The following is a 13,946-nucleotide window of genomic DNA, read 5'->3' as shown; positions in this document are numbered from 1 at the left end:
ATCTCCTTCCTCCGACTAGGAGACCAAAACTGCATGCAATACTCAAGGTGTGGCCTCACCAAGGCCCTGTATAACTGCATAATAATTAGAAATGGTGAAGGCATGAAGTTGTTGTTGTTGCAATAAAGGCTTACTATTTTTAATGCAATGGAACGCTCTTCTGCCTAAGGTCTAGGTTAATCTGCAGTGAAATTATTGAAAAACAAAATGAAACCTTTAGATTTTTTGCCTTTACTTTTGTAGACCAGAACTATCTATTCTGATTCCATGGCCGAGTCTTTTATCAGTATTCATTTACATTTATTCCTTTCAAAGACTTATCTACATAGAATGAAGGTTTTATATTTTGACATAAGATTTCCTCAAAAGTTGAGTTTGAGCTAGTCTTGATCTGTGAGCATGAAAAATGTGTTGCTAGAAAAGCGCAACAGGTCAGGCAGCATCCAAGGAGCAGGAGAATTGACGTTTCGGGCATAAGCACCTCTTCAGGAATGATCTGTGAGCATGTTGTGCTGAAATGTCCCGTAATTCAATCCTGATTATCACTAAATTGACAGGCTATGTGGCTGATGTTTGAAATGGCAAAACTCACACAGTTGGTCTGCAAGTGAGCAATTTTGAGCAATTCCTAATGTGTTCGGCCTAAATAATATCCAACCTAGGACAGCTTGATATGCCAAAAGAAAGGCCTATTTTCAATACTCTGTTGATCTTCGTTCACCAAAGTTGTTGTTAAACAAATTATTTGATTCACTATGCCTTTAGTGGCACAGAACTGGTTAACATGTCCTGTATCTTTCAATCAAGGAACTAAATCGCACATGTCGAGCAATGCAACAACGGGTTGTAGAACTTCTTTCCAATGTAACTAATGAAGAGATCACAGAGGAACTTCTGCATGTAAATGATGATCTTAATAATGTTTTCCTTCGTTATGAAAGGTGAGTGACCAGCTTGCTGCTACTTTGTGCCAATGATCTTCCTCATTTTTGACAGGTTGAAATATGCATTACATTTGACAATGCTAATTCCTAAATACTGCTGATTTGCTCAATGATATTATGTTTTGTAAACTGTAATTTAGAACCTAGAAGTGGAATAAGCAATATCTGATACATGACTTGACTTATCACTCTGCCACATTCTCCTGAATTAATTTGTGGAACTGCCTATTAATATTGTTATTGTGTCACCATATTACTCTGCAGCAAAATATATTCAGGCATTTACAAGTTCAAACTGAGGACTTAATGATAAGACAAACTGGCAAGAACCTGTGATAGACTTTGAAATCACTTTTTAAATTTTGGGAATGTTGGGCACTTGCGTCGGAAATAGATATGTTCTTGAGTATCTAGGGTTCAGGGCGAAAGCAGGAGAATGAGGTTGAGAAACTTATCAGCCATGATTGAATGGCGGAGCAGACTTGATGGGCTGAATGGCCTAATTTCTCCTCTTATAGTCTTATAATCAAAGTAAGGGCCAAAGAAGTGAAGAGAGAAACCAGGAGCAAAAAGTAACATCAGTGTTGTTTAATTTCTGTGCCTACTATGTTTTTTTTTGAGAGTAGTGAACCAAATAGAAGAATTTGCATTGTTTTAATTTCAGATGCTACATCTTAGGAATGTGCTGGGGTCTTTTGAAGCTAACTGCTTCAAACTTGCTAGTAATGTATTACAATCATACAAAAGAAATGAAGCTAAATAGAATAAACTAAGCAAATTAGATACAGCACACACTTAAAGATTTTGAAGCATACAGTAAAATACAATCTCAACAATGCTCCTTCATGATACTGCTCGAAAGAGAATTCCATTCGTTGTCACATCTATATCATGGCTTTGACTTCTGGTCTTTCAAAATCTGAGAACCTCTTTGAGTCTTCATACAACTGAGCTTAATCTTTCTCAGCTTCAGATTACTGCTTCGGGGTTTTAACCAACCATTGCTCATTTGGAACTTTAAACAAACTCCATCCGTTGAAGTAACTTATTTCTCAGCAATTCTAAGCTGTCTCCCTTCAGGAGTAACCCTCTTATGCATCTATCTTCAGCCGATCATAGAATCATATAACATCAAAGGGGCCCTTTGGCTCACTCTGTACTGCCAAAACTATGTTAAATCGAGTCTAGGCTCACTTTGCTGCACTTGGCCCATAATCTTGAATGTTATGATACTTACTTCAAGTATTTCATCCAAATATTTTTTAAAGGTTGTGAAGCAACCGGCCTCCCCTATCATCCCAAGTATTGCATGCTGGTCTCCCACCACCCCCAGGTGAAAAAGTCTTTCCTCAAATCTTCTCTAAACCTCTTGCCTTTTACTTTATAAGTATGCCCCCTTGACGCATCAACTGAGGAGAGCAGCTGTTCTCTAGTCACCCTGTACATGCCCCTCATAATGTTTTATACTGGATCAGGTGTCATTTCTTGCCTCACGTGCACGCACACCCCTCCATTCAAAGGAAACAACCTAATCCAGCTGAAATGTTCTGTCCCAGGTGATGTCTTGGTGGCTATCCTCTCCATCCCCTCCAGTGCAATTACATTACATCCTTCCTATAGTGTGGCAACCAGTGCTGTGCACAGTATTCTAGCTGTGGCCAACCAGTTCTCTACCGCTCCACCATAACCACCTTGCTCTTACAATCTATGCACAACTAATAAAGGCAAGCATCCTGTATCCCACCATCACTACACCATGAGCCTGTCCTTCAGGGCTCAATAAAGTTTCTTCTGTCCAAAGAAAAAGTTCAATTTCTTCTATCTGAAATCTAACGAACAAATATTTCCTCCTTTTTTCCCCCTTAACTCTCACAATGAAAACAAAATGACATTACTCTCTGGGATGTTTATTTTATGTTCTGTGCATTTAGAGAAGTCACCGTAGTTACATAAATACTTACTAATTCAGCATTCAACCCCTTCATCGATATAGACCAAACTCGCATGCCACAGGTTCAAAATCCAAACTCTAAAACAAACAATGTTAAAATGTATATAAATGATATCCCCTGCATCATAGCAGACAAATTGCTTTTCCTGGTTTGTCATGTCTTCTATGCAGATTTGAACGATGCAGAACAGGATGTGAAAGTCAGGATGCAAGAGATGGTGTAAGTAAGACCATGCAATTCTAATTACAAAGATCTATAGAAACTTTCAATGAATGGGTTTGTTTGCTCAAATCATGGTCTATTAATTTCTTTTTCATTTCAATAGGTATTGAATGAAGTTACAGACACAGATAATCTAATAGACTTGGGTCCGGGTTCCCCTGCAGTTGTGAGCCCAATGGTTGGAAATATGAGTGCTCCTATTTTGTCCTCACAGCTCGCTGGGCTGGGTAAGGAAGTGGTTTCATGTCTTTTAACCTGGATCATCTAATCTACACGATAGGAATCAGAGAATTCTGATTAAATATGTTGGAATCCCAGCATTAACGTGTAGTTTTTAAAAATGTGTAAATAATTACTGAGCTGTTGTTCATCATATGATCCCTATAGTGCAGACCCTTGAAAGAACATCCCACTGAGACCCACCCTTTCAATCTATCCCTGTAAGTCCAAATTAACCATGGTTAATTCACCTAGCTTGCATATCCTGGGACGCTATGGGGGAATTTATCATGTCCATTCCACTGAGTTGCTTCCCCCAATCTGAAACCAGTCTGCCTTTGCCTCACCATTTGGCATCCTATCCCTTTTTGGCACACTACTCCCTATCCATCTGGCATCCTAAACTCTCACTTGCCTTCTTTACTTATGAACTTTTAAGAGTACAGCAGCTGGCTGCCAAATACTGAAGCAGAGGAGGGATTTGGGAAGGATATTAAAAATAAGAAGTCCTGTGATAGAGAGATTTGAAAAATAATGTGATTGTATGCTCGGAAAAAAGGCAATGATACTGGAAGTAGTAAAGGATGTGTCCAGAAGAATGAAAAAAAACAAAATCATTACATATTCTGCTGTACGAAATCATAAAAACACAAAACAAGATGGGAGCGATGTTACAACCTGAAATCTGATTGAAGTGTTTAATCTGAAGGCTACAAGCATTGCTGTGGAAGAAGAAATGGTTTTGAAGGTAATACATGTGTGAATCAAAGTATTGCAAAAGGATTAGTCTGAGTGCGCTGCAAGGTGAGGGAGAGTTGTTAAATATCACCCTGGAGATGGAGGAAATCATCAAGGATGATCCCTTTAGTGTGGGGTAGGAAGTTGAGTGTAAGTAAGGGCCCTCTTGTCTGAGGGAGTCTGCTGTAAGCCTGAGAGCAGACATTCTCCAATTAGGATGGCATGGTTGAGGGCTTTATCAGCTAAATAGTGGGGATTCAGGAAAAATGAATATTGCTTTGAAGTGCTGGTATGGTAAGAGATTGGTTTAGAGTCCTTACAGGAAACAGGATGAGAAAAAATGTCAACACAGCTTTCGGAGCCAATGAATCAATGGTGAATGTTGTTCGGTAGCCTATGCCAGCAAACAGAGATGGAAGAGTCAGGGAAAGGAAGAATCGGACTGTGGAAATAGATGCTAACTTCCTGGCAAAAGAGGTGATTGAGAGGACCCAAGTAGGGTTGATATATATTCCACAGAAAAGCTGGTATATATGCAACTTTCCATAGCAGCATCTTTTATTTAGAGGAAGTGAGTGGATTTGAAGGAGAAGTTGTTCAGTGTGAGTACAAGTCAGGGGCATTAGTGGATGAGCCACTATTGAAGAAAAATGCAGAGAACCATCAAACTATCTTGAGGGTAATGAATATTTCGAGCTTCCTTTGGACACTGCTTTTGCTTGTTCTTCCGTTATTGCCCTCTCTTGCCTTGGACTGTCATCTTTTTTTTTCCCAACTTTTTCTGATACTATATTTGCTTTAAACCTAACAAATCTCTCTCCTGTTCTCTGGTTATAATGAAACTTTTTTTCAACCTGATACGTTAATTCTTTTACTCTCACCACGGATGCTGTCAGATCTGTTCAGTATTTTTTAATTATTCTTTTCATGAGATCTGGGTATTGCTGGCTAGGTCAGGATTTATTGCTAATCCCTAATTGCCCAGGGGGTAGCTAAGGGTCAGCTGCATTGCTGTGGGTCTGGACTCGCATGCAGGATAAACCTGGCAAGGATGGCAGATTTCCTTCCCTAAAAGGACCATTAGTGAACCAGATGGGACTTTACCACAATCATGGCTACAAGGTCGCCATTAAGATAACTTTTTATTCTTGATTTTTATTGAATTCAAATATCTCCATCTACCATGATACAATTATTATCCATGGCCCAGAACATTATCCTAGAGTTCTGATTTACTAGTTCAGTGATATTAACACTATTTTGGCATGAATCCTAAAATTTACAGTATTTTCTATTGTTGCAGCTTTTCTTCGGCAGTATTTTTGCTTTGATGTCACCCCCTGATATTAGCGTAACAGTCAATGAAATATTTTATTTTTACAGATCTGGGGGCAGACAGTGTTAGTGGCACCCTTAGCTCATTGACCAACTGCAATCCAGATGCTCGAGATTCAGCTAATTTCGATATGTTTGGACAGGTCAGAAGCAGTTCTCAAACTGATGAGTGCAAAAAGTAAGTGTATCTAAGTTTGATTATGAACTTGAGATTATTGCACACATGGAGTTGTAACTTCCCATTGAATGCCGACTACTCTGAATATTTGCAATGTGTATTTCTTGCTTGTAGTGTAACATATGAAGACTTGCAGTCAGTTGGAGGATTGGCAACTGCTATTGATATTCAACAAAATGTAGCAGTGGTAAGGGCTTTAACTTTTTTTTAAAGTGAACTTTGAATTGAAATAAATTATTTTCATGTGAAATTTTGAGCTTTTCATGAAGGTAAACTGTTTTGGTATTTCAGTTGAAAGATGGGTGATTAACCGATTCACACACCTTGCTTTGTCTGCCAAACAAAAATGAAAAATATAGCTAAGACGTTCAATTTCAAAGGATTTTTTGTGCATCAGAATGATCAGTATTACTTTTGCAATGTTTTTGTTTGTCACTTTGTGTGTCGTGCGCTACCACAATTGGCTATGTAGTTTGTTTTCAGTTTAATCAATAGTCTCAAAGATGCCACTCAATGTTGTTTTATTCTTATTAATATTCTCAAGTATAATACTTGTGTTTAATCCTTTCCAAGCACTAAGTATCTATCCATGGAATTTTCATAAAATACCTTACCCTTGTACTGCTTTTGGTCAAATGTCATGGGATGAATAAGTTTTAAGACCAGTTTCACATGCACCAGCCGGTTTCAAAACAGTTTCTACCTTACTGTTGTTAGAATACTGAATGGACTTACAAAATCTTAACATTTGCCTGTACCTGTGTTTTTGTTTTTGCTGCTGTTTACCTATTTTTACATATCTATGCTACTCAAATCTGTGATCTGCCTGTATTGCTCCCAAGGCAAAGTTTTGTACACGTGACAACAAATTCAATTTAATTCTCTCCTCAATTTGGTTTACTAGTAGCAAGAATAAATTGGTGCAGGGTACATGTCACTTCTGTACTTTTGGGCTGTGTAGGGAGCTGCTGATGCCTTTGGTTGATAGCTACAGTGTGTTATGTTTTAGGATTGATGTAGGGGTCTGGAAAATTACATACAAATTTACCATTCCATGCTCCAGCACATGAATCTGTAAGATCTCAAACATCTAGATGGTCTGCCATTTCTAAAACACAAATTGTTTCTGTAATGTTAACACCTCCAAAATGATTAAATATATCTCATGGCTAAATCTGATGTAGCTAGAGAAATGTGTATTATGATGAAGGCAACACTATTTTCGAACACTGTGCTCTAAGTTTGGGTGGTGATTCTTTGCTTTGACAATTACGTCTCAAAAGTACAAAGAGCAGCTTTCCCACAATAAGGGAGGAAAATTTGTTTTCTCCTCAGTTTGTTGCCACTCCCAGTTTAAAAATGACAATAGAGCAACTGCTGCTTAGATTTACAGAACATTTCTTTTTCATAGCACTTTACATGTGAACAGTGCACACTGAGTAGAAAGGAAAGAAGTTTGAAAGGTGACAGTGCAGTTGTAGGTTTAAGCTTTGAGGTGATTTTGGAATCTGAGAGCTGAGACTTCAGAAGATGATATGGACATGTTTTCTACTCGGTGTACTGTTCACATGCAAAGTCCTATGACAGAGATGTTTTGTAAATCCAAGCAGCAATTGTAGCTTTGTTTCCAGAGTAAATGAAGTGAATGCACAGTAGAGTGAAGGAATGAGCTACAACATTGAACTGGAAAAGAATGCAAAAGCTACAGTGTAAGAAAAGTTTGCATAATATAGGACATTTAATCAAGGATTGTTAGGGGAAAAACATCTTGTCTCCTCAGTATTCTGATCCCTAGCCTTCTGTATTTATTGATGTAATTAGTGAACCTAAAAAATAATTAGGTAGGTAACTTTTTTTAATTTTGTCGTGCACATGGAGGCATGAATATATACATACACAAGGTTGGCTGAGTTGTTCTGTTAATGAATGCTGTTCCCAAACCCTGTAAAGGATTAATGTTGGCTTGACCTGGACTTTCAATGCAATCTAGTATAATACTCTAGAAAACTTTCAGTACAAATCTCCTTTTCTCCGACTTTATGGATTGTGTTGGCTGTATATCAGCATCTATTCCTAAAGAGGAATTAAGGAATATGTAATGTGTGCAATTTGCTGTGACTTAATTGGTTCTATAACTACTTAACAAAAGGTTCACATTCATTAAAGTAATTATCTGAATCGGCAGATTTAGAATTGAATATGAAACCAACATTTTCTGCAAATTCAAACTTTCTTTTTGTCAATCTTTACCTTCAAAGATCATCTTTTCTTGAGGGGGAAACGCTTGTTGAGTTTTGTAGAGTTCTCTGATATCACAAGAGAGCGGCATAGCCTCTCCATCTTATGAAATCTTTAATTTTTGGAAATGTGTACTACATTTTAATGTGATTGGGACCCAAATGTAATTGAATGAAATTACAAAACAAATTGAAACTTCTTCAGCATAATTCTGCATAATTCACTATGTGCTGCTCAAGGATTGTAAATTGTTTTGTGTTCCTTTGTACTTCAATGTTACTAATTGTTGCTCTCCATTATCTGTCTGTGTTTCATGAAGTGACCTTACTATAGTGTTCATGGTTGTATACTTACATCCTACTCATTACTTGCTGTCAAGGCTGCTATTTTGCTGTAGTTGTGTTTAGTTGTCATGACAGATCTTGAGATTTATTTTTGTAGAGTTTATTTTCTCACTAGTTTCATTTCTTCACTTTTTAAAAATTTTTTTTCGTGTTCAGAAATTACTGGAAAATGCTATTTTGCTAAATGCATAACATGAATGTTCTGATGTGAAAGAAGTATCTTTTTGATTATATGTCCACATTTAATAGATTTATTGTAGTCCTCTTAGACCAGCAGATAGCATTTTAGTACGATGATTTGGATTTGAGGCTGCTTTAAAATTGGTTTGGAATGCTCAATGCGAATTTCAAAACGACTGCTGATTCTGGAGAATGTGGAAATTTTTTTTGGTATATATTAGCAAATGAAAAATTCAGATTCATTTAATCAAACTGTTTAAAGATTGGCTATGTTGATGTACCAACATATTTGTAACTTTCAAGAATAATTTATCTATGTTTCGAGGGAGCAGTGAAGCAATGTAATGGAACAGAACATGAACTCTGTTAGAATTTTTGCATAAACCACCTGAACCATGAATGTGTTCCCAAATCTGCTTGGCATTTTGTCAGAATGAACAGTCTTGAGCTTCTTACATCGTACTCTTTAATCATAAAATCTCTTATTTTTGTGGATACAGTGGCTTTTCTGCCCACAATCCCAACTTTCTCCCATTGTCCCACTTCAGTTAGTGCTGCAATAGTTACATCTTCAGTACTTTGTTCGATTAACAGTTCTCTTCAGACGTGGAGTGAGTCCCTGCAGATTCCTCAGTTGGTAGGCTGGAGAGCAGCTCAACCAAAATCAATACAGCGATTCTAATTATTTCAAATAGAATGGTGTATAAAAGTAGGAAAGTTTTGCTAAAATTATATAAGGCATTAGTCTGGCCATAGTTGGAATACTGTGAATAGTTTTGAGTCCCTTATCTAAGTTAAGATATAATGGCATTGGAGACCGTCCTGGGGAGGTTCATTAGGCTGATGCCAGGTATGAAAGGGCCCATCTTCTGAGGAGAGGCTGAGTAGATTGAGCCTGTTCCCTTTGCAGTATAGAAGAATGAAAGGCAACCTTATAGAAAAATACAAGATTTTTAGGTGATTTGAGGGTAGATACAGAAAGACATATTTTCCCTTTGTGGGAAAGTCTCAGATCAGAGGGCATAATCTCCGAATAAGGGGTTGTGAGTTGAAGAGAACTTTCTTCTTGGAGGGTAGGGAGTCTGTGGAATTCCTTACCATGTAAGGCTATCAAAGTTGGGTCACTGAGACTGAGACAAATTTAAATCAGTAATGGAATCCAGATTTTTGGGAAAAGGGCAGGACAGTGGAGTCAAGGATAATCAGATTAACCACTGTCTCATTAAATGATGGACCAGTCTTAATGGGCTGAATGCCCTACTTCTCTTTATGGTCTTATGATCAGACAGGAGAACAGTAGTTTACTTGCTTTTGCCAAGCCCAGCAACTCTTAGCACACGAGCTCATTCTAGTGTTCACAGCATGGCACCCGCAAGTAAATGACTTCCCAAAAATAGAGAGAAATTGCTTGGTTTACATAGATTGCGTCATAATACAATCTACTGAACTTTAAAGGATTGAATCATTGCAATATCTGAATATACTAAAGTGAAATTTGGCAACGAATAGACTTGTTTATTCAGGTCACAATCATCTACAAGTATAGTGGCAACGTGAACATGTCTTTTTGATGCAGAAATGCTGCTGTAGTCCTCCTGTTAATGGAGGCATTGAACAATGTTCAAGTATGATTTCCAAATTCCAAGACCACAGATAAACAGTTCTGTTCCTTTGAGTTATGTAAATATGATTTGGTCATGCATTTTTTGCATTTGATACACTTTGAGATCTACCCCTGCTATGGTGCTGTAAAAATGCACAGATCTTCATATCTTAATCAGTTGTTCACCACTAAGAATTGCTTGGGTTTGTTTTTAAACTTGGTTATTGAGAACCAGTACTTCATTTTTAAAATGAAACCTTCAATACAGCAGTTTGTAATAAAACTTGTGAAGGTATTCCCATTCAGGAAAGCAAACTAAACACTGACACCCACTGACATACACATTATTTAAATACAGTTTTATGCCTGGCTGATTTTATTGTGCTCATCAGTTTTCAGACTAATTTTTGCAAAACTCATCATTTTGCTGTGTGTGCTATATGTACAGTGGTGGTGGAATATAACCAAAGAAATGCTAGGTTCTTCATTTTTCATCTTGGATTAATTTTTAACCAGCAAATGACATTTTGTACTCCATGCACGACCATCCAGTACTCTCTCAATGCTTTGGTGAAAATGATCACTTTCGTGCAAACATTTACATGCCTAAAAACCTTAGTGGAGTGCCAAAGATATTCTACAATGATTTGATGTGTATGTGTCTTAACTTGTCTTTCCTGGATTTGTCCTGACCTTTTTGACTGCTGTGCCTTTGGGATATTCTGTAACTGATGCAGCTGAACCATAGAGCTGACAACCCAGACATCGAGCTTATAGACAAGTGGCTCATGACACAAGGAATGGTGAGATTTCACCACATTGATCTGCTGTTCCCTGCTAAATAATCTTCTTGCCTCCCTCCCCCCATAACCACCCTCCTATTGATTTCAACACTGCACAGTAAAAGACCAGACCTTACATTGCATCCTTACAGAGTAACATTGCAGAAATGTAATAAACCTATTCTGTGCCAGATTATAATTCATTGAATAGGATTGTTTAAATTGAAGATTGCACAGTGCTAAAGAGGTACACTGCATAAATTGAATGTCTTCTGTACTTACATCAATGAGTACTGAATTTTGTAATGAAAATAATACTTTTCCTACTGATGGAAATTGCTCAACATGACCCCAACCCCAGCAAACCATTTGGTGTATGATATGCACCAAATGGGAGTTTCTGTTTCCTGTTTTTTTTCCCACCCTGGGTTCAGTTTAATAGTCTTGACCTGCAAGACCTTTGAGTGGAAGGCTCTGCACGGTTTGTCACCTCATATCAGTCTCTAACATTATCCACTGTTAAATATTGTACAGTAGCTCCTAATTATTTTTGCCTTTACCTTGCTCCAACAAAATATTGGCACCACCTGTTCAAATCTTTACACTCCCGCACCAACATTCCTTGTGATCTCTTGGGGTAAGGTTAGTGTCTAGAATACAGGAGGTCTTGTAATGTTCACCCAAGTGGTAAGAACCTGTTTGGACTATCTAATCTCTCTTCTTGTAGAATATAAACTATTAGAGGCTGTTATCCAACTGCATAGATAATTGGCAAAATGATAAATTTCAATAGTAGGAGCAAATAAACCAACAGATAATCGGAAACCTAGTTGACTTTCCTGTGGGGAGAGGAACAAATGCTTTTAACCAGTCTTCATGTTTGGCAATCCGCTCTTCATAAAATTTAATATAGTAATTGAAGTAGTCATATTCTGATTTAGACTATGAATTAATTGGTCTTTTACGATACAGTTTGGAATGTAATTTAACAAGATTCCTCTTAACATAGCATTCATTAATATTAAACTTACTGATCTACATCTTAGCAAAGAAATAACTGATTTTACATTGTTACAATAATATTTAACCATACATTTCTTATGGGGGGGTGTGGAGAAATGTTATTTCTTGTTCTATTTGATTGCAATGTTTTGTTTTCTACTTAGTCATAGAGATGTACAGCATGGAAACAGACCCTTCAGTCCAACCCATCCATGCCGACCAGATATCCCAACCCAATCTAGTCCCACCTGCCGGTTCATGTCCCTCCAAACCCTTCCTATACATGTACCCATCCAAGTGTCTTTTAAATGTTGCAATTGTATCAGCCTCCATCACTTCCTCTGGCAGCTCATTATCTGCTTCTGAGCTGTGAACTTCACCCAAACAGTTCCTCCAAGATCAGTTGTGAATTTCACTGTTTGTTAATTTTCCCAGACGCACTCCAATGTCCAGCAATACATGAATTCAAACAGCAAAGGCAGTAACTGTGCAGGTTCACTGCTGTGTCAGTTTCTTTCTTTCTCTCTCCTCCTGCACTGACCTCACCATGTGCTTCCTTTGTCTGTTCTTCTCCCTTTTAAAACTGCTGTTGTTTTGACTTTTTTTTCCAAAGTTCCAAAACAATGCAACAGCATATAAAGCAATAATTGCTGCTCTTGGAATTCGAGGAAATCACCTCCAGCACCTAAAATACCTCAACAAAGGAGCAGCTGTAACAGCCAGAAATTTTTCCCGTCCTCCATCTTGGATGGCATGCATTAAATTCTGCACTCTTTTGTTTGTGTCCTAGATTTATTTTTTGCCCTCACTACATCCACTGTTAATTAGCTTTCAACCTCTCTAGCTCTGAGTTATTACCTGCTGTTCACAATTCAACGGGAAGGTTTAAGCTGAACATTTTTTTTTGTTTCCTTCCCAAAACATGTATCGTAATAATCATCTCTGTAAATGAAATCTGAGCCAGTTCTCTCTCTCTCTCTCTCTCTCTCTCTCTCTCTCTCTCTCTCTCTCTCTCTCTCTCTCTCTCCAGCCCCCCCATTTTTAATTTTTAATTGAATCAACAAGGCTCCTAAAATAGTAGCATGCAGTAGTCTTGCTGCTACAAACAACACACTGTGCTGTACTAAACAGGCCAGGAGATCCCAAGTTTGATTTCTGGTCAATATAGCAGCAGATATCATCTGAAACAATAGCTGATAATGCCGCAGTTTGCCTTTTATCCATAGCTGGATTACATGTCAAAATTTGGTATCCAGATTCACCCATAAAGAAGGGCCACTTATCTGAGACAATGGGGGCTTATGATTGTCTGCAAAAAGTTGGGTCACCTTCAAAAGGGTGTCTATTAAAGGACAACAAAAGGAGGTGATGAATAAATAACTAAAGCAAATCCTTCCAACTCTGGGATTTTTAGTTAGCCCAAAATACTGTGTGGTGTAGTGCTCTAATTAGAAGTCTAAGCTTTTCATTAAATGTTAATATTAACTTGGTTAAGCTTGGGTCTAAATATATAAAATTGAGAATTCTTCCATCAAATTCTGTGAAATATTTGAATATAAAACTCTGCTGCTCTTATCCCAAATACTTCTAGGCTATTATAAGAAAGTGACATGTTACATTAATGTAATTTAGGTCTGGAAAAGCGAATGCAATCAGAATACAGAATGTGTTTTTATTTTTGACTTCTTAACTGTGAACTACACAATATTTGATTAACCTTTTAGACTAAAAATCCCTTCACAATTTGCATTTGCTTATTTAAAAGCAGAATACCGCTGGAAATCTGAAATATAAACAAAGTTCTGGAGAAGCTCAGTAGGTCTGGCCGCAGATGCAGAGAAACAGAGTCAACATTTCAAGTCCAGGATTTCAAGTCCAGGAATGACTCCTCTTTAGAATCTTGAGTTCCGAAGAAAAGTCTGCTGAACTTGAACCATTCACTCTATTTCCTTTATTGCTGTGTTTAATTTGTATTTTACATGGATGGTATTTTGTACCAGCATGCAAATTTCAGGCATAAGCCTTAGCACCTTCATTCTGCTGGTTTTTCAATTCCACTAATGCTGTATATAGGTATTTCTCCACAAATAGAAAGGAGGAAACCATGCAGTAAGATGACTTCTTCAGCTATTAAAAATCTCACAACAACAGGTTATAGTCCAACAGGTTTAATTGGAAGCTCACTAGCTTTCAGAGCGATGCTCCTTCA

General features: G+C 37.6%; 1 protein-coding gene across 7 annotated transcripts in view; it reads left to right on the top strand.

Moving 5' to 3' along the window:
- The window catches only part of tom1l2b (target of myb1 like 2 membrane trafficking protein b), a 66,068-nt gene that overhangs the window by 38,846 nt on the left and 13,276 nt on the right, over window positions 1-13,946 (top strand). For 3 of the 7 annotated variants that reach the window (XR_015760553.1, XM_087997739.1, XM_043711797.2), the window contains 6 exons: window positions 808-941; window positions 3,067-3,115; window positions 3,222-3,345; window positions 5,459-5,588; window positions 5,703-5,775; window positions 10,691-10,756. Coding sequence is in view for 5 of the 7 variants with exons in the window: in XM_087997739.1 (XP_087853865.1) it covers window positions 808-941; window positions 3,067-3,115; window positions 3,222-3,345; window positions 5,459-5,588; window positions 5,703-5,775; window positions 10,691-10,756 (576 nt within the window). In the remaining 2 variants the exon portion in view is untranslated. The remainder of the gene's footprint in view (window positions 1-807; window positions 942-3,066; window positions 3,116-3,221; window positions 3,346-5,458; window positions 5,589-5,702; window positions 5,776-10,690; window positions 10,757-13,946) is intronic. The other 4 variants (XR_006314802.2, XM_043711794.2, XM_043711792.2 and 1 more) reach the window with 2 other exon arrangements.

Source organism: Chiloscyllium plagiosum, unplaced genomic scaffold, assembly GCF_037043375.1.
Source record: "Chiloscyllium plagiosum isolate Xiang-an unplaced genomic scaffold, Cpla_swu_hap1 HiC_scaffold_20, whole genome shotgun sequence".
Taxonomy (NCBI): domain Eukaryota; kingdom Metazoa; phylum Chordata; class Chondrichthyes; order Orectolobiformes; family Hemiscylliidae; genus Chiloscyllium; species Chiloscyllium plagiosum.
The sequence above is the reverse complement of the archived record's forward strand: the minus strand, read 5'-3'. Positions and strand labels throughout refer to the sequence as shown.